Source organism: Carcharhinus amblyrhynchos, chromosome 24 (genome assembly GCF_965287045.1).
Source record: "Carcharhinus amblyrhynchos chromosome 24, sCarAmb.v2.hapA, whole genome shotgun sequence".
Classification (NCBI taxonomy): Eukaryota; Metazoa; Chordata; class Chondrichthyes; order Carcharhiniformes; family Carcharhinidae; genus Carcharhinus; species Carcharhinus amblyrhynchos.
In genome coordinates this window covers 32,683,215-32,706,242 of record NC_137347.1, presented here as the reverse complement: position 1 = coordinate 32,706,242, position 23,028 = coordinate 32,683,215, and the positions used below count along the sequence as shown (strand labels likewise).

At 42.0% G+C, this 23,028-nt stretch overlaps 1 protein-coding gene across 2 annotated transcripts in view; it reads right to left on the bottom strand.

Moving 5' to 3' along the window:
* The window catches only part of LOC145357997 (mannosyl-oligosaccharide 1,2-alpha-mannosidase IA-like), a 139,237-nt gene that overhangs the window by 69,262 nt on the left and 46,947 nt on the right, over positions 1-23,028 (bottom strand). For both annotated transcript variants that reach the window (XM_080211663.1, XM_080211664.1), the window contains 4 exons: positions 13,743-13,858; positions 7,716-7,796; positions 6,733-6,827; positions 854-977 (listed from right to left, as the gene is read on the bottom strand). In XM_080211663.1, the coding sequence (XP_080067789.1) occupies positions 854-977; positions 6,733-6,827; positions 7,716-7,796; positions 13,743-13,858 (416 nt within the window). The remainder of the gene's footprint in view (positions 1-853; positions 978-6,732; positions 6,828-7,715; positions 7,797-13,742; positions 13,859-23,028) is intronic.

The following is a 23,028-nucleotide window of genomic DNA, read 5'->3' as shown; positions in this document are numbered from 1 at the left end:
TCAAATGCCTTTTGCAACCTTCAAAGAATTGTGAATATTCAGCGATCTCTGTTCTTGCACCCTTTTGCATTTATATTGCATCACATCTTAGCCGCAATAATATTGAACCAGTTTTATGAAGTTGCTAACATCCCCAATGTTCAGGGTAAACTGCTAAGATAGGCTGCACTCTTTGAACATAAAGATTGTATGACAACGTACAAAAGATACAAGATGTCCGTACAAATTATACTTTTAACCATTCCAATCCAGCCCATCCTGACCCCTGTAGGAAAGAAAACTATGCCAATGGGTGGCTTGGGGCGACAAGGCCAAATCTCTCCGTTCAGAGATATTCCACGGAAAATGATTTGAACAGCAGAGGGTTGCTACCTTTAACCCACATGCCTTTAACAGAGCCATTATCTAGCAGGACAAAGAGGACCCTCTAATTGTTTCAGTAGGTCTGGAAAAGCTCTGCAGTACGTTACATATGGTTGTAGTCTGCTGTGTCCTCCAAAACTTGGCCTTACAAAAAGGCTGCACTTAAATTTTTATATAGGTAACTGTAGCTGCTTTGGAGGCAGAACTATATGGGAAAAAAAAGCATCAGCACAACTTTCAAAGAAAGTTCATACAAAAATATCAGTGAGGATTTATGCTTTATTCACTCCACAACCTGAGACTTTTCAGCCATTAAAAAAAACAGGTAGTAAAGTTTTTGGTGAGCTTAGAGGTTGAAAATTCCACATCAAAATGGAATTATATAAATATCAATATGTGTTGATATTATGCTGTAGCATAGAATCAGATATTGAATCACCAAACCTTGATTAGTTCGAAAGCCTATAATTGCCAGTTTGTTATTATTTACCTTTTCAGCAAACTTTGGATTGCCAGACACCTCACTCAGGTGTACGAACTCCAGGTGTAAGGTGCCAAGCTCTGCCAGAATGCTACTTCCCCCTGAGGCCCAGCCCCAGTTCCGACCAACTCCACTGCAAAACATGAGAATTTTAATATTGTCATTTAGGAGGAAGCAATGATAGAACATACACCAACACAAAACATTAGCAAGGGACATCTACCTGGGCAGATTTACTAGAAACACAGATAAATAAGCCAAGATCAAGTGAATGCATTTTTTACTGAGGTTATTGTTCTTTCTCCTTCTGTAGGGAAAAAAATCACAAGACCACAACAGGAATTGAATACACAGTGGCCATTAAAGGGATAAGAGATGTGTGAACAAGCTACATAGAGAATGCAAGTGAGTTGGGATTACAGTCATTCTGTGCCTTCTTCCTTTACTCCATTTACGAACAATACACTATCAATATTTAATGAACAAACAGTAATCAGTCCAGCTTCTTACTGGAACAAGAAAAACAAATCACTTCATTCCAGAGTAACGGGATTCAGTTTGCATTTGGGACATGCACACCCTCAGACACACGAAGTCCCCAGAAGTGGCTGTGGTTCACAAAGCTCATACCCGAATGAATACACTAGTTATAAACAGCTGCATGGGGTTTAAATCAGGAGCCATGTGATTCCAAGCCATCTTGTGTTTGGTTAATCAAATGGGAACATATGATTGTGCAGCATTGAAAATAGAAGATTAACATCCCTCCAACCAGTGGGTGAATTCAGTGCGGGACTTTAATTTATGTGGGGCTTGAGCTCTGTCACCAATCCAACTCCAATCACCACCCCCCAACTGGGTCCCTGGGGCAGAGACTGTTTTCTTATATCCATGACATCTTTGCTAATCTCTCCTTTGCCTATCCCTACCCTTCTATTCTGCCTTACCTCCTCCACCGACCTCTCCCACATCTGTAGATGGGTCATATGGACTCAAAATGTTAACCCTGCCACACCTGCTCAATTTATCCAGCATTTTTAGTTTGCTTGTGAAATTTGGTGAAGAGAAAATGACCTCAGGGTTAAAATGTCTGAGTAATTGAGCCTCTAGTATCCAGATTGGCTGGAGTTGCACTGTGTAGATGTTCCAGGGGCCTGATCAGAGCATGCTCTGTGGCCTTAGATGTCATATGCAAGTGTTAGACTCTTGTGTCCCCAGCTCAGTTTAGGAAACAATCACCCTACTCATGCCAGATATGAACGTTTTCTTGGTTGAGCATACATCATCATTATTTAAATCCAGAAAGTTTAATACACTCCTTAAAGCAGGATAATTTTACTTCCTCCCTACAAAAGACTGTATTAGCACTCTTCTTTCTAGAAGATGCTTCTGTAAAAAAGGATTATTTTAAAACAAAAACCCTATTGGGAGTGCCTCCCAAACTCTGTAGAAACATCACCCATACCCCATTAAAGTTGATCTTTCAATGTCATAAAGAAAAATGCATCAGGTCAGTGGCCCCTATGATAATACTTAAATTGTCAGTAGTACGAAGCGATGGCAGGCATGCCTCAGCTCCCACATGGTATGAATTAGGATGAACAAAAATAAAATGTGCACTCTATACAATATAGAGTCTGGTAGAGACAAGTGTGTGAGGATCATGCAATGGAAAATTACCCTAAAAGGGGTGTAACCTTACATACTCGTTCTACACTCCTCAAATCTTAATAAAGAACTACCAAGTCATACTTCAAGGGGATAATGGAAGATTATTTTAAGGAAGAACCCCAGCCATCATAAAAGACAGTAAAATGTACCCTTAATGATTAAGGTTTAAAATACTTTGATAAGGTAGGAAATATTGCAAAGTATGCAGGCAATAAAGATTTTATGGACAGTATTAAGAAATAGATCCATGAAATAAAGGAGACAACAATTTAGCATATTGTGCCTGTGCCAGATCTCTGAATGAGCAATTAACTTCGTGTCATTTTCCCACCTGCTCCCTGTACATCCTTTTTTTCCAGATAATAATACAAATCCTTCAATTGAATCCGCCTCGTCACCCGCTCAGGTGGTGCATTTCAGATCTTAACCACTCACTGTGTGAAAAGCCAGCTTAAATGGTGTTAGGTCACAAATAAGCCATGACTTTGTCGAATGGTAGAACAGACTTGAAGGGCCAAAAAGCATACTACGGTTTCAAGGCTCAGTTATAACGTTATTAAGTTCAAACAGTAACGTTTTGCGTAGGAATGCAAATCCACATAAGAATAATCAAAAGTTGCTTTAAGATATGAGTAGTGCAGCGTCGCTGAGTATATTTTCCACCTTGGGTTGCCTGAGAAAATGACAGATATTCAAGAAATGCTTAAGTGAACACAAGTAAAAACAAAGTGCTGGAAAAACTCATGTCTGGCAGCTTTTGTAGAGAAAAACAGATTTACTGAAGGCCAATAAATATGCAACCAATGCGTAATATTAATTCTGCTTCTCTCCACAGATGCTGTCATACCTGCTGAGTTTTTCTAGCACTTTGCGCTTATTTCAGATTTCCAGCAGACTGTATTTTGCTTTTATTTAAAAATGTTGCAGTCCTGATGGTCTCTACAATGATAGTAAGTGGTTTATTGCAAGATCTTGACTCAGTAGCATATGTCCAAAGGCAGATGATGTAGAACTTGAAGTATTTGATGATGGTGTTCTCAAAGACTAGCTGCTACTACTCCTCAGTGACAGGGATTGCAAGGCTGTGGAACACAGTTAAGTAAACTTGGTAAGTTGGTGTGTGCATCTTTTACAGTGCTTATTGAAGCCAAGTCTGCCGGTGATAAAATAGATGGTGAGTATCAATTTAGTGGTAAAAACACAGAACAAGCAAACTGTTTTCTCAAGGATGATATCAAACTTTAAGAATATTGTGGTAGCCACATTTATCCAGAAAAGAATTAAGTATACCAACATATTCCATGTGGATAGCTAATAGCCTCTGAAGGAGAGCAGTGAGTCATTTGCTGCATACTACTCAGCGTTCAAACTGCACATCTAGCCACAACGTGGACACGGCTAGTCCAGTTAAACTTCTGGTAAATGATGATACCTCCAAGATGTTGTTAAAGAGGGAATTGGCAATGACATGTTTCATTATGTTGAAGGTGCCAAATAAACTGACTTTGGTGCTGCTGTTGAAGGTCAAATGGAGGTAGCAAGGCCTTTTCCTATTGGAGATGGTCATTAAGTAGCATAAGTGTTACTTGCCATTTGTCAACTCAAATACAAGTGCTATATTATTGCAAATACAGCTGCACACTTTAGAATCACCAGTCAGTCTTAGTTCAGTTAATGGTACAATGAAATGCTGAGTAATGGAAGATGGAGTGTAAAGCAGAAAATGTGAAATGATTCACTTTGGTAAGAGGGATAGAAAAAGCTAATCTTTATAAAGTGAAAACCAGTATGTGTTAGGATTCGGGGTTGGTGGGGGGGGGGCAGTGATTTGGGTCTCCTTATGCAAGGAACACTATAAATTAGTACATATACAGCAAGTGATTAGGAAGGCAAATGGAATGTCAGCATTGGTGCAATGGGAATGGAATGGGGAAGCTTTACAGAATCTTAGTGAGACCACATTGGGAGTACTGTGTACAGTTACGGTCTTTCTATTTGAAAGATTATTTGCATTAGAGGCAGTTCAGAGAAAGTTCACTCAGATCATTACTGGGATTAATGGCCTATCTTATGAAGGTTGAACCCATTTCAGTTTATACGAATCATCTTATGAAAACAGTCAAGATCCTGCGGGAACTTAATAAGATGGATACCAGGAAAATGTTTCCTCTTCTGGGGGAGACCAGAACTAGAGGACACAGTTTAAAAATAAGAGGTCTCACTTTTAAGGAGAAGAGGAATTTTTTTTCCTTCTCTGAGGCTCATTAGTCTGAAGAATTCTATTCCGAAGAAAGCAGTGGAGGCTGCGTCACTGAATTTATTCAATATTTTGTTGGATAAGTTTTTAATAAACAAAGGGAGTCGAGGCTTATGGGAGTTGAACAAGAAAGTAGATTTAAGACTACAATCAGATCAGATGTGATCATATTAAATATTGAAATACAAGACACAGATCAGCGGTGTGATGGAATATTCTCCACTTGCCTGGATAAGTGTGGCTCCAAGAAGCTTGACACCATAGGGCAGGCCATTTGATTGTCATCCCATCAATCACCTTAAACATTCACTCACATGACAGTAGCAGCAGTGTGTACCTTCAGCAAGATGCACTGCAACAACTCAAAGTTACTTTGACAGCACTTTCCAAATCCATCATTTCTACCACCTCAGGGACTGAAAGTAGCCAATGCATGGATATACCCACCACCAGCAAGTTGTCCACTATGTCACACACCATTATGATTTGGAACGTGATCACTGGTCCTTTGCTGCTGTTGGATCAATATCTTGGAACTCTCTCCTTAGTAGCATTGTCGTTGATATCTACATCAAATGGGCTGGTTAAAATAAGTATAAGCAATATACATTTATCTTGCCAGCGATGCTCAAATCCAAAGAATGAATTTTAAAAGCTTTCAACCTCCTTACAATAAAGGTTAAGAATAAGGCAGTCTTGCGACAATTATACAAGACTTTGGTGGGATGACACCTACAGCACTGCAAAGACGTTTGGTCTCCTTATCCAAGGAGGGATAGACTTGCCTAATAAGGCATACAATTAAGATTTAGTAGATTGATTCATGGGAAGAAAGGACTGTCTTACAAGAAATGTTTGAGTGCAAAGGACACATCATTCTTAGGAGTTTAGGAAACCAAGAGGTGATCTCATTGATATGTATTGAATTCTTAGAGGATATGACGTATTAGATGTTGAAAGGGTGTTTCCTCTGTCTGCAGACTTTAGAACTAAGGGTCAAGTATCAGAAAAAAGCGTCAGCCATTTAGAACTTGGATGAGGAGAAATTTCTTATTCAGAGGATTGTGAACTATTGTAATTCTCTACTCCGTAGGTTGAGAATGTGCAGTCAAATATATTCAAGAATTACAAAATAGATTTTTGGGTACACAAGAACAGGATGGGAAAATGGGAATTTGCAGTCCAGCAATGAACTTACCGAATAGCACAGCAGATCAGTCTCAAGAAGGTGTATGGGCAATTTTTGGAGAGAGTGGAGTTGAGACAAAGTTATTCTCACATTGAACATGTTTAGCCTGGGAGTAAAAGTAGGATAGTGCATGGAGACTGATTGGATCACTGTTCAAGGAAGAACTGGGTAGTTCTCAGGCATCCCTAGCAGGGAATGGAGGTGGTGAGAGAATGGATGTCCATTGTGAAAAGGAGATTATAGAGCTAGGAAACTGAAATTAGCTAAAGTGCACAGGTTTAATCAGATGAATTGCAGATGAGGGTGGGACGGTTTGGCAAGGGGAGATACAAATAGAGTTGTGATAAAAAGGAAAAGAAATTCTATGGGATAGGAGCAAGTCAAAACAAACTGTCCAATGGGACAGTCCTGCTTGTGGTCCTTGAGGAGTAGGTGGAAGTAAGGTATGAGGTTGGGATTCATGAGGGTGGAGGTTGTCAGAGTGGAAGAACTAGAGAGTAGGTCAGTAACGCTCTGAAACAAAATGATTTGAGTCAGTAGTTGGATCATGGTCCAAAAGGGAAACAGGAGGATTGGCAAGTTGGAATGTGATACAATATACCTTCTCATTCCTATCGCTTGCATTGTAGCAAATAATGTGGAATTAACAATCATTCACACTGAAAACTCGTTTTAATTATTGCAAGAAAAAAAGGGCTCAGATGGCTTTTGAGGACGTAATGATGTTAAATATTATCCTAATGCAATTCACCTTGAATTAGGGCATCTTACCTACGAAGGTTTATCAAAGCCCAGGGGATGCCTGTAGGGGTGTTAAATGCCGGTAGTAGCTTCTCTCCCAATTCAATTGCTTTCACCTTGAATAACTGTAAATGAGAGAAAACAATAACTGAGGCTTTAATAGCAAAAAAATAAAAAATGTATTGTTTCGTAGATTTGAAGAGCGTTATTCTAAAGATTACACTGACTGATCTACTCAAACTTTTGGTTGTATGTTAGCAATTCATAGACAACAGGCCTCCTTCTTCATTTCTGAATAAAGAACACTTTTACCTAACTAGTTATCCTGTCATAGGTTTGTCCATGGGAAGTAAAGGCAAGAGGAAGCTTCCTTTCAAGTACGTTAGTGATGCTGTGGGTGAAGGCACAGGAGTTATATAGCCTCAAAAACTTTATTTATTCATAGAAATGTGCAACTACAGGTGTAAACAGTTGCCAAAGAAAAGTAATACTCCAAACAATCTAGTAATAGATGAGTCCAGGAAAATGGCCATAGAAACAAGATTAAAGAAATTTAAAAGCGGGTAGGGGGTACTTCTTCAGTGTCGGTGGAATTCATTTTCACAATTAGTGGTTGAAGCAAAAACTATTCAAGATTGATCAGTGAATAAAAAAAGAGGATGAAAGGATAAGAAAAGTCTTGTGATAAGAATTATTTGAGGATAAGCGTTTTGGGCAGAATACTCTTACTCAGGAACATTATATATTTCCCGGCAGATGACTGACAGATGTCATTAACTGGTTCCTGACTACTGTTACTGGGTTGTATCCATCATTAACCGATTAAGCCATCGAATTTGTGTCAGTGTCATCATTTCCACATTTTCTGACATAACTGCACATTAAACTATTTTAATATAATCATCTGCGAATGGAATTCAACTACATAAAATGTAATTTTCTGACGTTTCAATTACTGTTAAAATCCTCTGAAGAAACTGCATACAGAGCCAAGTAAACATGATGTGTCTCACCTCATCACCAGTCAAGTAATATGCGGATAGTAGCCCACCAACAAAACGGATGGTCACTTCAAAGACAGACACTTCCCCATTCTGAAAAGCAAAAGAAAGAGGAAAAGTTAATAGCAGATCACAAATGCAACCTACATAGCCTCTTTTTGAGATGATGTCCAAAAGATGTCAGCAAGGGTATTTCAGGATATTGATAAAAAGACAATGAAGGAAAAATGTGATTTTATTGCTGTTGCATGTGACTGAGGGGAACTTAGAGATAATAGTGCCACATAACACTGCTGCTCGTCTTTCTTGAGAGTAGGTAGTCTTAGAGATGGAGGCTATTGTAAAAGAAAACAGAGTTGCTGCTTACATTCTGAATTGGCAAATACTGAAGCCCAGTGTGACTGTCGTGGATACATCCTTGCATCATTGGAGACTGATCAAACTTCGGTCATGGATGATGATGATCAATGAGTGTTGTTGCAGCTGCACCAAATTAGGCAAATAATAAGTATTCAAATACCCACCAACTCTGGCAGAGAAGTATCTGAAGAGTCATGACTTGACCCATTCATCCAAAGTACCCAGACTCTGCTGTGCTACTATAGTCAATTATAACCATGACTGGTCCAGTTAAACGTCTAATTAACACATATCTCCACAGATGTCGATGAGGAGATGGCAATGGCAGCCAGAGTTCTGTTGGGTTGATGGGATCTTGCCCACTTGTCAGATAACTGGAGGGAAGCACCTGTCAGTTCTGTCAGGGAGGCCCAATGGAACCAATTAACTAACCACCATTGGACCTTCCCCGTGATTGAGGTCCCTAGCAGCAAAAATCTCACCCACTCAAAGGTGCCAGTCAGAGGCCAATTGATTCTCATTGCCATTACTGCCAGTGAACCAATGGCAGCAATGCACCCACCAGAGATTCAGGATCACTGTGGGATCCCAGATCAAACATCAAACGAGGAAAGGATGGGAATGACAGAATGGAGATTACGAAGTGGGGGTGGGATCCAGAGGCAAGAAAAGGTGGGTGATTTTCAGTGGCTTCCCACCTTTTTAATGCTGGGATCCTCAAACAGGCAGAGTGCCTGACCATAACACGCACTCCAAAAGCCTGCTGGTAAACCGCAGGGTTCGTTGAGGGTGCAGGGAAGCCATATGGTCCCCATTTAATCCCTGAACTACCATCAACTTGCAGTGGGCTCAAGGATAGTATGTCAACTGGTTCATTAATCAGTCAGTTTATGAAAATGAAAAATTGATTATGAGACCAATATCCAATGCATCAAAGCAATGCATATCATGTACAAACAAGAGACGTGACTGATAGCTAAGCAGAAGGTGGTATCTTGAACATCAACATATGGATCCCAGCATGTGAGCTCAAGAGATTAGTGTCTTATCTTTAGCTAAAAGTACCAGTCACCAACATCCTGTTTACTCCAAGTTATATTATGAAGTAATTAATTGGTCACAGGATATTAGAATAATGGCACAAAAGGAAGCTGTAGTACCAAAGACCTGTGCATCAAATCTAGTTGCTTTTCTATTCAAACTGCTTCAAGTACAGATATATCACACTCTAATCTAGGTAGGATGAAGATTGGCTGAATATATCCCATCCACAAAGCACATGATAAATATAGGAGTAGGACCAAATGGTGGCCAATTAGCTTCTTGAGTAGCTCCATTATTCAACTTCCACCTCAGCACTAATCTTCCACCTCAACACTATTTTCCCATACCTCCACATATCCCTTGATATCTTTAATATCTAAAAATCTGTGGCTGTCTACCTTGAATATACTCAATGACTGAATTCCAAAGATTCACCATCCTGAGTGAAACAGATTATGAATAGCCGTGGGTCAAGCACCAATCCTTGCGGTATCTCTTAGTCAAACACAGCCTGCCAAATTGATGATGATCCTGCTTCCAACCTCAGACTCCCAACCTTGGACAGCCTGCTTCTACCCCCATTAGGGCAGTTATGTCAGCCTGTTCCTGCCCCACTGAACTAATTTCCTCCTATCTTCACTCCACTCTCCCTCCTCTTGTCCAGTTCCTTCCCACCTACATCAAACCGCCTCCTGCATACCATGAATGTCCAAACCCTCTACACCTCCATTCCCCACCAAGATGGCCTCAAAGCTTTTTGCTTCTTTGTCGAACAGAAGTCTGAACAATCCCATCCACTGCCACTCTCCTCAGTCTGGGCAAACTGGTTCTCTCATTCAACAATTTCTCCTTTAGCTTGTCTTGCTGTCAAATCAACACAGCCCCTGGAGTTGAGCGTAGGAGCATCATCAGCCCAACTATCATTAGTTGCTTCATTATTGAAATTCCCTTCATATTAAGGTTTAAGGCTGGGGCATTTGTTGATGATTCCACAACGTTCAGATCCATTCACAGCTCCTCTGACAAGGAATAAGCCATGCCTGCCATCGAACTATTAGATTTCATCACTGACTAAGCTCGTTAACCCCATATCTACACAACGGCTACAACAGGGCACAGAGGATGGGAACTCTGCACAAGTGGCTCATCTCCTAATCCCTCAAAACCTCTCCAATATTTGAGATCAAGTCAGGAATGTGATGGAATATTCACCATCCACCTGGATGGGAGCTGCCCCAGTAATATTCAAGTAGCCAAACATCACCTAGGCCATAGGGATTTATTTAATCAATGTCTCTGCTACAAGATTCATTATTCATTGCCAGTGCACTCTAATTATTCACATTTTTTGAAATGTGTGAAATTCTACACACATTCACTGCATTCTCTTTATCAATATATTCCATTACTTCCTTAAAGAGTTTGACTAAAGTTTTCCAAACATGACAGTTACAGGGCTGACTATTCTAGATTTGGAGATGCTGGTGTTGGACTGGGGTAAACACAGTACGAAGTCTTACAATACCAGGTTAAAGTCCAACAAGTTTATTTGATAGTAAACCCACAAGCTTTCGGAGTTTGTCCCTTCGTCAGGTGAGTGGAGAGTTCTGGTCTCAAAACAGAGCATATAAAAGGCACACAGTTTACAGAATACTGATTAGAATGTGAGTCTTTACAGCTAATCAATTCTTAAAGGTGCAGACAATGTGAGCAGTGATAGCATTAAGCATAGGTTAAAAAGAGATGTATATTGTCTCCAGACAGGACAGTAAGCAAGATGTTGCGAAACTCTGCCAAGCAGATGAGACAAAGAAACTACACCATCTACATGCACACCAAGAACAGGAAACTTGAGAAACTCGGCATCACCATCAGCAACAACTAAGCCTCCCCCAGCACCACAGCAGATAACAGTACCACCGCAGGGAAGTCTATTGTCACGTTGTCGGACTACACACTTCAACCAGATGAAGTCGAAGTTCTCAGCCGAGGGCTCAATTTCTGCCCCACCACCAAAATGGACCCCATCAGTCTCACAGCGGACATAGGAGGAATTCATCAGGCAAACGAGGCTGTGGGAGTTCTTCCACAAACCCCAAGAGGCCAACAGCAAACAAAATGAGACAACCAATGAACCGGAACAGCCGACAGAAAGATCCGTAGTGCAGCAACTGGAGAGGAAAGAGTCCAATTGGACTCCTCTGGAAGGCCGCTGCCCTTGACTGGACATGTATACCCAAGCCATCAGGAGGTGCGTCAACACCAGATTCATCAACCGTACTCAAGACAGCCCCGAACATCACCCAAGCACAACGCAACGCCATCCACGCTCAAGACCAACCGCAACATTGTTATCAAACCAGCAAAGGAGGGGCCATAGTCATACTGAACAGAACAGATTACTGCAAAGAAGTGTACCAACAACTGAACAATGAGGAACACTACAGACAGTTACCCGCAGAACCGACCAAAGAACACACCTGTCAACTCAACACTCTGATCAAGACCTCTGATCCAAACCTTCAGAGCACCCGCCGTGCTCTCATCCCATGTACTCCCTGCGTTGGAAATCTCTATTGCCTCCCAAAGATATACAAGGCAAACACACCCGGCCATTCCATTGTATCGGGCAATGGGACCCTGTGCGAGAACCTCTCCGGCTACGTCGAGATCATCCTGAAACCCACTGTACAAAGAACCCCAGCTTTTATCGCGACACTACAGACTTCCTACAGAAACTCAGCACACATGAAGCAGTTGAACCAGGGGCACTCCTCGTCACAATGAATATCTCGGCACTCTACACTACCATCCCCCAAGACGATGGCATTGCTCAACTGCCTCAGTACTTAACAACAACTGCCAGTTTCCAGATGCAACCTTACAACTCATCTGCTTTATCCTGGACCACAATGTCTTCACCTTCAACAACCAGTTCTTCATCCAGACACACGGAACAGCCATGGGGACCAAGTTCACACCTCGATATGCCAACATCTTCACGCACAGGCTTGAACAAGACTTCTTCACCGCACAGGACCATCAACCAATGCTATACACTAGATACATCGATAACATTTTCTTCCTTTGGACTCATGGTGAGCACTGAAACAACCATATGATAACGTCAAGTTCCATCCCACCATTAGGTGCACCATGGACTATTCTCCAGAATCAGCTGCATTCTTGGACACGCATCTCCATCAAGGACAGTCACCTCAGCACTTCACCGTACCACAAGCCCGCAGATAATCTCGCACTCCACTTCTCCAGCTTCCACCCTAAACACATTAAAGAAGCCATCCCCTACAGAAAGCCCTCCGTATACACAGGATCTGCTCAGATGAGGACGATCACAACGAATACCTCCAGGTGCTGAAAGATGCCCTCGTAAGAGCAGGATATGGTGCTTGACTCATCGATCAACAGTTCTAATGCGCCACAGTGAAAAACCGCACCAACCTCCTCAGAAGACAAACACGGGACACGGTGGACGGAGTACCCTTCATCATCCAGTACTTCCCCGGAGCGGAGAAGCTACATCATCATCTTCGGAGTCTTCAACGTGTCATTGATGAAGACAAACATCTCGCCAAGGCCATCCCCACACTCCCACATCTTGCCTCAAACAGCCGCACAACCTGAAACAGACCATTGTCCGCAGCAAACTACCCAGCCTTCAGAAGAATAGTAACCACAACACCACACAACCCTGCCACAGCTACCTCTGCAAGACATGCTGGATCATCAACACAGATGCCATAATCTCACGTGAGAACACCATCCACCAGGTACACGGCACATACTCTTGCAACTCGGCCAACATTGTCTACCTGATACGTTGCAAGAAAAGATGTCCCGAGGCATGGTACATTGGGAGACCATGCAGACGCTACAACAACAGATGAACACCGTTCGACAATCACCAGGCAAGACTGTTCCCTTCCTGTTGGCAAGCACTTCAGTGGTCATGGGCATTCGGCCTCTGGTCTTCAGGTAAACATTCTCCAAGGCGGCCTTCACTACGTACGATAGCAGAGTCGCTGAGCTGAACCTGACAACCAAGTTCCGCATACATGAGGATGGCCTCAACCGGGATCTTGGGTTCATGTCACACTATCTGTAACCCCCATGACTTGCCTGGGCTTGCAACATCTCATTTACTGCCCTGTCTGGAGACAATACGCATCTCTTTAACCTATCTCCACTCACATTGTCTGCACCTTTAAGAACTGATTAGCTGTAAAGACTTGCATTCTAATCAGTATTCTGTAAACCGTGTGTGCCTTTATACGCTCTGTTTGAGACCAGAACTCTCCACTCACCTGATGAAGGGGCAAACCCGAAAGCTTGTGGGTTTACTATCAGATAAACTTGTTGGACTTTAACCTGGTGTTGTGAGACTTCCTAATGTATTCTTGATTAACCATGGCTTTCAGGAGTATTTTTTCCTGTATTAGAAACTCCACCCAATGCTGATGTCAGGCTCACTTGTCTTTTGTCATCTGCTTTATTCCATCGTAAATCTTATTACAAGGATGCCTAATTGGCAATCCGTCAGCACATCTGAATAAAACCCCTCGAGTGAAAAGTAGAATTCTATCTCTGAAATTGGCTTCAAAGCAGCAAACTCACCACATTGAAGTCCAGGTTGCTTTCCACCCATTCTCTGGCTTCTCTAAACTCTTCCTGAAGACCCATGATGTACAGTGTGTCCAAAGAATCCACAATTGTAGCTCCCAGAAGCCCTCCTGCAGTAAGACAAGAATAGGCTTCATTAACCACCAACACAGCGATTATTTTTATAGCATTATCTTTCATCGCTATATTAGCTTTACTTTATCATTAAATCAAAACTAAATAGCAGAAATAAAAACAATAATTCCTTAAACATGATAAAACATATTACAGTAAAAAACTGAACTTTTGACACTCAGAAATAGGACAATAAAGGGTGTCAAAGGACTGTTTTTTAAATCAACTGTCTAGGTAGGGGAAGAGACAAGGGTCATCAAGGGGCCCATAGAAGATGCCCAGTGTAGGCAGAACCTTCTATTAAAAAAAGACACCAGCATCGGGCCAAACTACCAAAGAATAGAGAGAGAGTCTTGAAGCAAAATAGAAAAAATTAAAAACTCTATTCAAACATCAATACCAAAAATTTAAACGCCAGGTATGTTAAAATAAACTAATCTGCCTTCGTAGCATTTCTTTTTCAGACTCTTATAAAGCAACTGATCACTTAATTGCAACTTTTTGACATTCAAAAAATGTTGCAAGCCCTCAGGCAACATCTGTTGAGACAGAAATAAGGTTTCAGCTTGGTAACCTGTTGATCAAATATAGTGGCAGGGGAAGGAAGAGGAAGGGAGGAAGAACAAAAAGAAAGGTCCATGATACAGTAGAAGACAGGAGAGTCCAAATGAGAAAAGAGATGATGCAGCAAGATGAAAGGAAGTGGTAATAGAAACAAAGGATGAGTCAATATTAGGTAGAATTGGCTATAATAGAATCACTACCAATAGCTGCAGTCAGAAAAAATGCCCAAGGATTGTTGAACTCAATGCGAGTCCAGAAGACTATAAACAAAGAAAAGGCAGCATGGTAGCACAGTGGTTTGCACTGCTGCTTCACAGTTCCAGGGACCTGGGTTCAATTCCCGGCTTGGGTCACTGTCTGTGTGGAGTTTGCACATTCTCTTCATGTCTGCGTGGGTTTCCTCTCACAGTCCAAAGATGTGCGGGTTAGGTTGATTGGCTGTGCTAAAATTGCCCTTAGTGTCCTGAGATGCATAGGTTAGAGGGATTAGTGGGTAAATATGTAGGGATATGAAGATACGGCTGGGTGGGATTTGGCCTCTGACTGCACTGTAGGGATTCTATGAACGCAGCACAGGAACAGGCTCTTTGGCCCTCCAAGCCTGCGCTGATCATGATGTCTGCCTAAAACAAAACCGTATGCACTTAAGAGTCCATATCCTTCCATTCCCATCCTATTCATCCAGATGCCCCTTAAATGCTGATATCATACCTGCTCCCACCTCCTCCCCGGGCAGCGCCTTCCAGACATTCAGCACCTTGTGTAAAATCGTGCCTCGCACATCTCCTCTAAACTTTTCCCTTGCACCTTAAACCTATGTCCCCCAGTACTTGACTTTTCTACCCTAGGAAAGAGCATCTGACTATCCACTTGGTCCATGCCCCTCAATCTTGTAAAACTCTATCAGGTCGCCCCTCAGCCTCCGTCATTCCAGTGAGAACAAACTGAGTTTATCCAACTTCTCTACTCATAGCTAATACCCTCCAGACCAGGCAACATCCTGGTAAACTTCTTCTGTATCCACTCCAAAGCATTCGCATCCTCCTTGGAGTGTGGCCACCAGAATTGTACACAATATTCCAAATGAGGCCTAACTAAGGTTCTGTACAGCTACAGCTTGACCCGCAAATTTCTATACTTAATGCCACGACTGATGAGGGCAAGCATGCTGTATGCCTTTTGACTATTTAATCCACCTATGTTGCTACTTTCAGTGATCGGTGGACATGTACACCCAAATCTCTCTGCCGTCAATAAGCCTAAGGGTTCTACCATTTACTATACAATTCCTACAAGCGTTGGACCTTCCAAAAGCATTACCCGACATTTATCCAGATTGAACTCCATCTGCCATTTCTCCACCCATGTATCCAACCAATCTACTTAGAATCATAGAATCCCTACAGCACAGAAGAGGCCATTCGGCCCATCGAGTCTGCACCGACCACAATCCCACCCAGGCCGTACCCCCATATCCCTACATCTTTACCCACTAATCCCTCTAACCTACACATCTCAGAACACTAAGGGCAATTATAGCATAGCGAATTAACCTAACCTGCACATCTTTGGACTGTGGGAGGAAACCCACACAGACATGAGGAGAATGTGCAATTTCCACACAGACAGTGACCCAAGTCGGGATTCGAACCCAGGTCCCTGGAGCTGTGAAGCAGCAGTGCTAACCACTGTGCTACCGTGCCGCCCTCATCTTGCTGTATCCTCTGACAATCCTTTTTGCTATCTGCAATTCCAGCAATTTTTGTGTCGTCTACGAACTTACTAATCAGACCAGCTACATTTTCCTTCAAGTCATTTATATATACTCTGAATAAAGGTCCCAGAACCAATTCCTGTGGAACATCACTAGTAACAGTCTTCCATTCAGAAAAGCACCGCTCTCCCGTATTGGGGAATAAACCTGGCCAGGTGGTCGACGTTTCAGTAGGGGAGCAGTTTGAGAACAGTGACCACAATTCAGTAAATTTTAAGATACTGACAGATAAAGACAAGTGTAGTCCTCAAGTTAAGGTGCTAAATTGGGGGAAGGCCAATTACAACAATATTAGGCAGGAACTGAAGAATGTAAATTGGGGGCAGATGTTTGAGGGCAAATCAACATCTGGCATCTGGGAGGCTTTCACGCGTAAGCTGATAGGATTCAGGATGGGCACATTCTTGTAAGAATGAAAGATAAGTATGGCAAGTTTTGGGAACCTTGGATATCAAGAGATATTGTGGGCCTAATTAAAGAGGAAAAGGAAGCATTTGTCGAAGCTAGGAGGCTGGAAATGCAGGAAGCAAGTGTGAAATACAAGGAAAGTAGAAAGAAACTTAAGCAACGAGTAAGAAGGGCTAAAAGGGGTCATGAAAAAGCATTGGCCAGCAGGATTAAGGAAAATTTTTATACATATATAAAGAGCAAGAGCCAGGGAGAGGGTTGGCCCACTCAAGGGCAAGGGAGGGAATCTATACGTGGAGCCAGAGGAAATGGGCAAGATATTAAATGAGTACTTTGCGTCAGTATTCAAAGAGAAAGACTTGGTTGATGATGAGTCTGGGAAGGGATGTGGAGATAGTTTGAGTCATGTTGAGATCAAAATGGTGGTGGTATTGGGGTTCTTGAGAAACATTGGTAGACAAGTCCCCAGGGCTTGATCGGATATACCCCAGAATATTGAGAGAAGCAAGGGCGGAAATTGCTGGTGCCTTGACAGAAATCTCTGTATCCTCACTGGCTACAGGGGAAGTCCAAGAGGACTGGGGAATAGCCAATGTTGTTCCTTTGTTTAAGAAGGGTAGCAAAAATAATCCAGGTTATTATAGACTGACGAGCCTTACATCAGTGGTAGGGAAATTATTGGAGAGGATTCTTTGAGACAAGCTTTATTCTGACTTGGATGTATTAATGAGAAGCAACATGGTTTTGTGAAGTGGGGGGGGTGGGGGGGGGGGGTCGTCGTGTCTCACAAACTTGATCAAGTTTTGAGGAAGTGATGAAGATAATTGATGAGGGTAGGGCAGTGGATGTTGTCTACGTGGACTTCCAAGGCCTTTGATCCCAGGCCACTTCACCTTCTGCACCAGTCTTCCATGAAGGATCTTGTCAGAGGTGAGCTGGCAAAACTGGCTTGGTCAAAGAAGACAGAGGAAGGGTGTATTTCTGAATGGAGGGCTGTGACAAGTGGTATCCTTCAGGGATCAGTGCTGGGACCTTTGACGTTTGTAGTATAAATGATTTGGAGGAAAACGTAACTGGCTTGATTAGTAAGTTTGCGGATGACAAAAAGGTTGGTGGCTTTGCAGATAGTGATGAGGGTCATCAGAGGATACAGCACGATATAGATTATTTTGAGACTTCGGTGGAGAGAGGGCAGATGGAGATTAATCCAGACAAACGTGAGGTAATGCATTTTGGAAGGTCTAATACAGATAGCAAATGTACAGTAAATGAATGGCAGAATTCTTAAGCGTATTGATAGGCAATGGGAGCTGGGTGTACAGGTACATAGGTCACTGAAAGTGGCAATGCAAGTGGAGAAGGTAGTCAAGAAGGCATATGGCATGCTTGCCTTCATCGGTCGGGGTACTGAGTTCAAAAACTGACAAGTCATGTTGCAGCTTAGTTAGGCTGCACATGGAATATAGTGTTCAATTCTGGTCATACTACCAGAAGAATGTGGAGGCTTTGGAGAGGGTACAGAAAAGATTTACCAGGATGTTGCCTGGTATGGAGAACATTATCTATGAGGAGAGGTTGGAGAAACTATGCTGTAATGTTTTATGTTTCTATGTTTCTATGTAAATCTGGTTTATTCTCAAATGGAACGACGAAGATTGAAGGGAGACCTGATAGAAGTCTACAAGATTATGAGAGTCATGGACAGAGTGGATAGTCAGAAGCTTTCTCCCATCGTGGAAGAGTCAATTACTAGGGGCACAGAATAAGGTACGAGGGGCAAGGTTTAAAAGAGATGTACAAGGCAGATTTTGTTTTTTAAATCACAGTAGTGGGTGCCTGGGACTCGCTGCCAGGAGAGGTAGTGACTTTTAAGGGACATCTTAACAAGTACATGAGTAGGATGAGAATAGAGGGATATAGTCCTCAGAAGGGTGGGGAGATTTCAGTTAAGTCGGGCAGCATGGTTGGTGCAGGCTTGGAGGGCCAAAGGGCCTGTTCTTGTGCTGTAATTTTCTTTGTTCTTTGCTCTTGTACTGCTATCCTCTGCCTTTTATGCTCAAGCCGTGCCTAATTGAATGATGGGGTGCTGTTTCTTGAGCTTCCAATTCCAGGAACACCCAATCCAGCCCAGTCATCATATTCAATTTAGCAACCTGAGCTATTACTGCACGTCTTCCCTTTCAGCATTCCATGGGCACCGTTCTCTCCTTGACACCCTGCTTCATTTATCAATCACCTCCAACACATTATCCCCATTTAATGGCAACTTAAGTGTAGAGGATGCAAATATCTGTCTTTTTTACCTCCTCCCTTTCCACCATCCAGGGCTCCAAACATACTTTCCAAGTGAAAATGAAATTTATTTGTATTTCTTTCAATTTAGTTTGCTGCATCCCAACACCTCGACACTGGGCAGACAAAACAGATTTGGGTAATTGCAATAAAACACACCTCAGTTCAGTCTGCAAGGGTCATTCTGAGCTTCTGGTCACATTTTAATTCTGCACCACACTCCCACTCTAAACTAATTTTCTGTGCCAACAACATTTGTTTTGAAGAGGTTAATGGGAGCTCAATCCTTGGATTAGGCATTTTTACCGTCTTCTAGACTCAACATCAAGTTCAACAATTTCAAGTCAGAACCATCATTCCCATTTTTTTCAGATATTAGCTGTTGGTAGTGATTTAGCTATTGGCATAATGATTCAGCACTTTACAGTGAAATTCCAAATCCGTCCTGCCTCTTATCCCATAATCAATTCTTTTGCTTTGCACATCCAGTCCCTTTGGCAGTTAATCACTCCTAATTTTCACTCTATCACAGTCTTTTCCATTTTGTTTTCTCCCCAGTTTCCTCCCTTCTGTACTTAAAAGGTTACATTTTTAACTTCTGGAGAAAGCTCACTAATCAGAATTATTATCACTCCACGGATGCAGACTTCGCAGCACTTTCCTGTTTTTACTTCAGATTTCCTACATATGCATTATTCTGCCATTATATCTGCTGTGTATTAAGAATAAACACTTTGCTGATTACTCAAATTTCTCTACTATCCCATAATCTTTTATCTGTCAGCGTATTGTAGCCGTACATCATTCAATTCAATAAAGGGGAAAACACAAACCTCAAGGCACAAATAAACCATTAACTTTATTTTCCTATAATTAGAGCTCAGGATGCACTTATTCCCCAGGTTCAACACACAGGAAATAGGATCACAAGCACAACCCATGCCAAGTCTCCGACCTCTTTGCAGTGTTTCTAGATTCCTACGGCTTTCTTCTGGAGCCAGTCATTCAAATGAGGCAGGAAGAGACATTCTTGGCCTTATTGTTCTGTTCCTTCAGCAACCAGGTTCCCATTTCAAGTTGTCCCAAAAACAACAATTCTCTAAAAGAAATTCCTCTTTACACCAGGATCAGTTGGCAGCTTTCTGGCTTCTTTTTACAACAGTCAAAAAGTTCCAATAATTGTAAATGATTCTTCGCTTCTAATCCAGGCATTAAGACCTGATGGAGGGTGGTCCTGTGCTTGGGAGTGTCTGGGCCAATAAATGACTTTAATTTACAAATAGAATCAGCTTCACATCAGATTAGACACAGCAACAAGTGCTCAGTCTTCTAGAACTCAGACGTAGGGGGAATTGGGCCAGCAATTATATCTGATGTTTCTCTTCAAGACATTCAGCTAATCGTGCCTCAATGGTTTCCAAATGACTTTGCCCTACAACATTCCTGTAAGATATTCCAATAACCAGTAAAGTCATGCAAGATGCTGACGGATATGGAGAAGCAGAAAGATCTACCGTTTCAAACACCTAATTCCCTGAAGATGCAAACACAAGTCAATCAATAGAGCTGTAAAAATGTTAAATGTCATGTTGGGTTTTACAAATAGGGGCATGGAATACAATCGTAAAGAATTACCGATAGATTTATATAGAGCAATAGTTAGGCATAGTCACGTGCCCAGCTTTGAGTGTCCCCAGCAATAGGAAGGGCACTGAATCCATAAATAGCATATAGAGATGCCTAAGAACGGCAAACTACAGTTATAAGGACAGCAATGAAGATGAAGGGGAGATTTAATCTGAGTTTTTAAAATTATGAAGTATCTTGCAGAGGTGAATAAGGAAAGACAACTTCTTCTGGTTGGGGAGTCTGAGATAAGTGATCATTTATTTACAAATATGACGAGGGTAGTTGGTAGATATTTCTTTGTGCAGATATTGTAAGGAGCACAAAATACTTTCTCACATGAAGGTGAGAAAACTGTTGCAATTTTTTAAGAAGAAAGTAGTTTGGGCTTTGAAATATAGAACATACATTTGATTGAGGAGTAAAGAGGAAAGAGGGAACAGGAACATTAGAGACACCTATACAACTTACCAAATAATTTATTTCCATGCTCTAAGTTTATAATCCTCCATGGTATAAAATTTGTCGATGATGTTGAAATTACATAACCAGTTGATCAGCATGAGTGTTCATGGTAGTCCAAAGAAATTTGGACCAATAAAATGAATGGGACAAAGAATGGCAGGTGCGGATGATTCTAAGGTTAAACCCAAAACATTCAAAACTGAAACAATGCAATTAATCTTGTATAAGTAGTGGGTGAATAGCTGTTCATGACACATGTTACAATTAAATGTCAACCGTTGCTTGACACTAGTATGGTCAGCTCTGCCGCAGCAGTTATGGCTTTAAGCCCAACTCCAGAAATTCACAGACCAAATCTGATAACTGAGGCACGAGGATAGGTCTTTACTGAATGAGTGCAGTGCTGAGCAGGTATGGCACTGAGGAATTCTGGTATTGTGGCAGTGCTGAAGGAGGTCTGCAAGGTCAGAAGTGTACCTGAGATATTAAACTGATACCCCATCTGCCTACGATAAGATTCCTCAACACATTTCAAAGAGCAGGGAGCTTTCCCAGTTTTCTGGCCAATGTCTATCCCTCAACTAATACCCCTTAAAACAGATTATCTGGTCATTTAACTCGTTGCTATTTGTGGTCAAATGTTGTAAATTGACCACATTTCCTTATATTCCAACCATGAACATATTTTAAAAATACTTGGTTGTCTATAAAGTGCTTCTGAATGTCCTAAAGCTACGAAACATGCTAAATATATGTAAGCATGTTCCTCCTTTCATACAGATTTGGAACATGCCAGATTGAATCTTCACCCTTGCTGATTTAACTAATTCCAGTTGGATGATGGTAAAAATCTAATATTCAATCTTACAGCCCCAAGAAGGGGAAATAGCACCAGGATTCAAAATCAGTAAGCGTGTGAATGTTGGTTGGCATATTAGTCTCTGCTGTGACAAAGCCTCCAACACACAAGTGTCATTTGTTCACTGCTGAGAGCAATATCCAAAGTAATAGGACTGTGCAGAATGATGAACTCATTGGAATTTTCCTCTTCCTAATTTTCTGTTTGTTTGGAGTACGTACGCTGGAGTTCATAGCCTCCGTATGCGCGCACCTTGTCTACACACAAGACTTTTCTTATTAATTCATGGGACTGGCTAAGCATGGGTTTATCATCCATCCCCAATTGCCCTGGAAACTTATGATGAAGTGTCTTCTTGAACTGCTGCGGTCCATGTGGAGTAAGTACATCCAGAGTGCTGGTAGGGAGGGAGTTCCAGATTTTGACCCAGCAACAGTGAATGAATGGTGATATATTTTCAATTTAGGAAAATGAGATTTGGACATTGTCAGCAGAGATTTCCTCTAATTCACCGCCTTTTCATAAGAACATAAGAAATAGGAGCAGGAGTAGGCCAACTAGCCCTTCGAGCCTGCCCCGCCATTCAATAAGATCATGGCTGATCTGTCGTGGCTCAGTTCCACATTCCCACCCTCTCCCCATAACCCTTAATCCCCTCTCTCATCAGAAACCCATCAACCCGCGTCTTAAAAATATTTAGCGAGGCAACCTCCACCACCTCAACGGGCAGAGAATTCCAGAGATTCACCACCCTTTGAGTGAAGAAGTTCCTCCTCAACTCTGTTCTAAACCACCCCCCCTTTATCTTGAGGCTATGCCCCCTAGTCCTACTGTCCTGAGCGGGAAGAGTCTCTCCACCTCTATCCTATCCATCCCATTCATCATCTTATACGTCTCAATGAGATCTCCCCTCATTCTTCTAAACTCTAACGAGTACAAGCCTAATCTATTCAGCCTCTCCTCATAGCTCAACCCCCTCAACTCCGGCATCAGCCTAGTAAACCTCCTCTGCACTCCCTCCAAGGCTAAAATATCCTTGCGTAAGTACGGAGCCCAAAACTGCACACACTACTCCAGCTGCGGCCTCACCAATGCCCTATACAGCCGCAGCAAGACCTCCCTACTTTTATATTCAATCCCCCTCGCGATGAAGGCCAGCATCCCATTCGCCTTCCTGA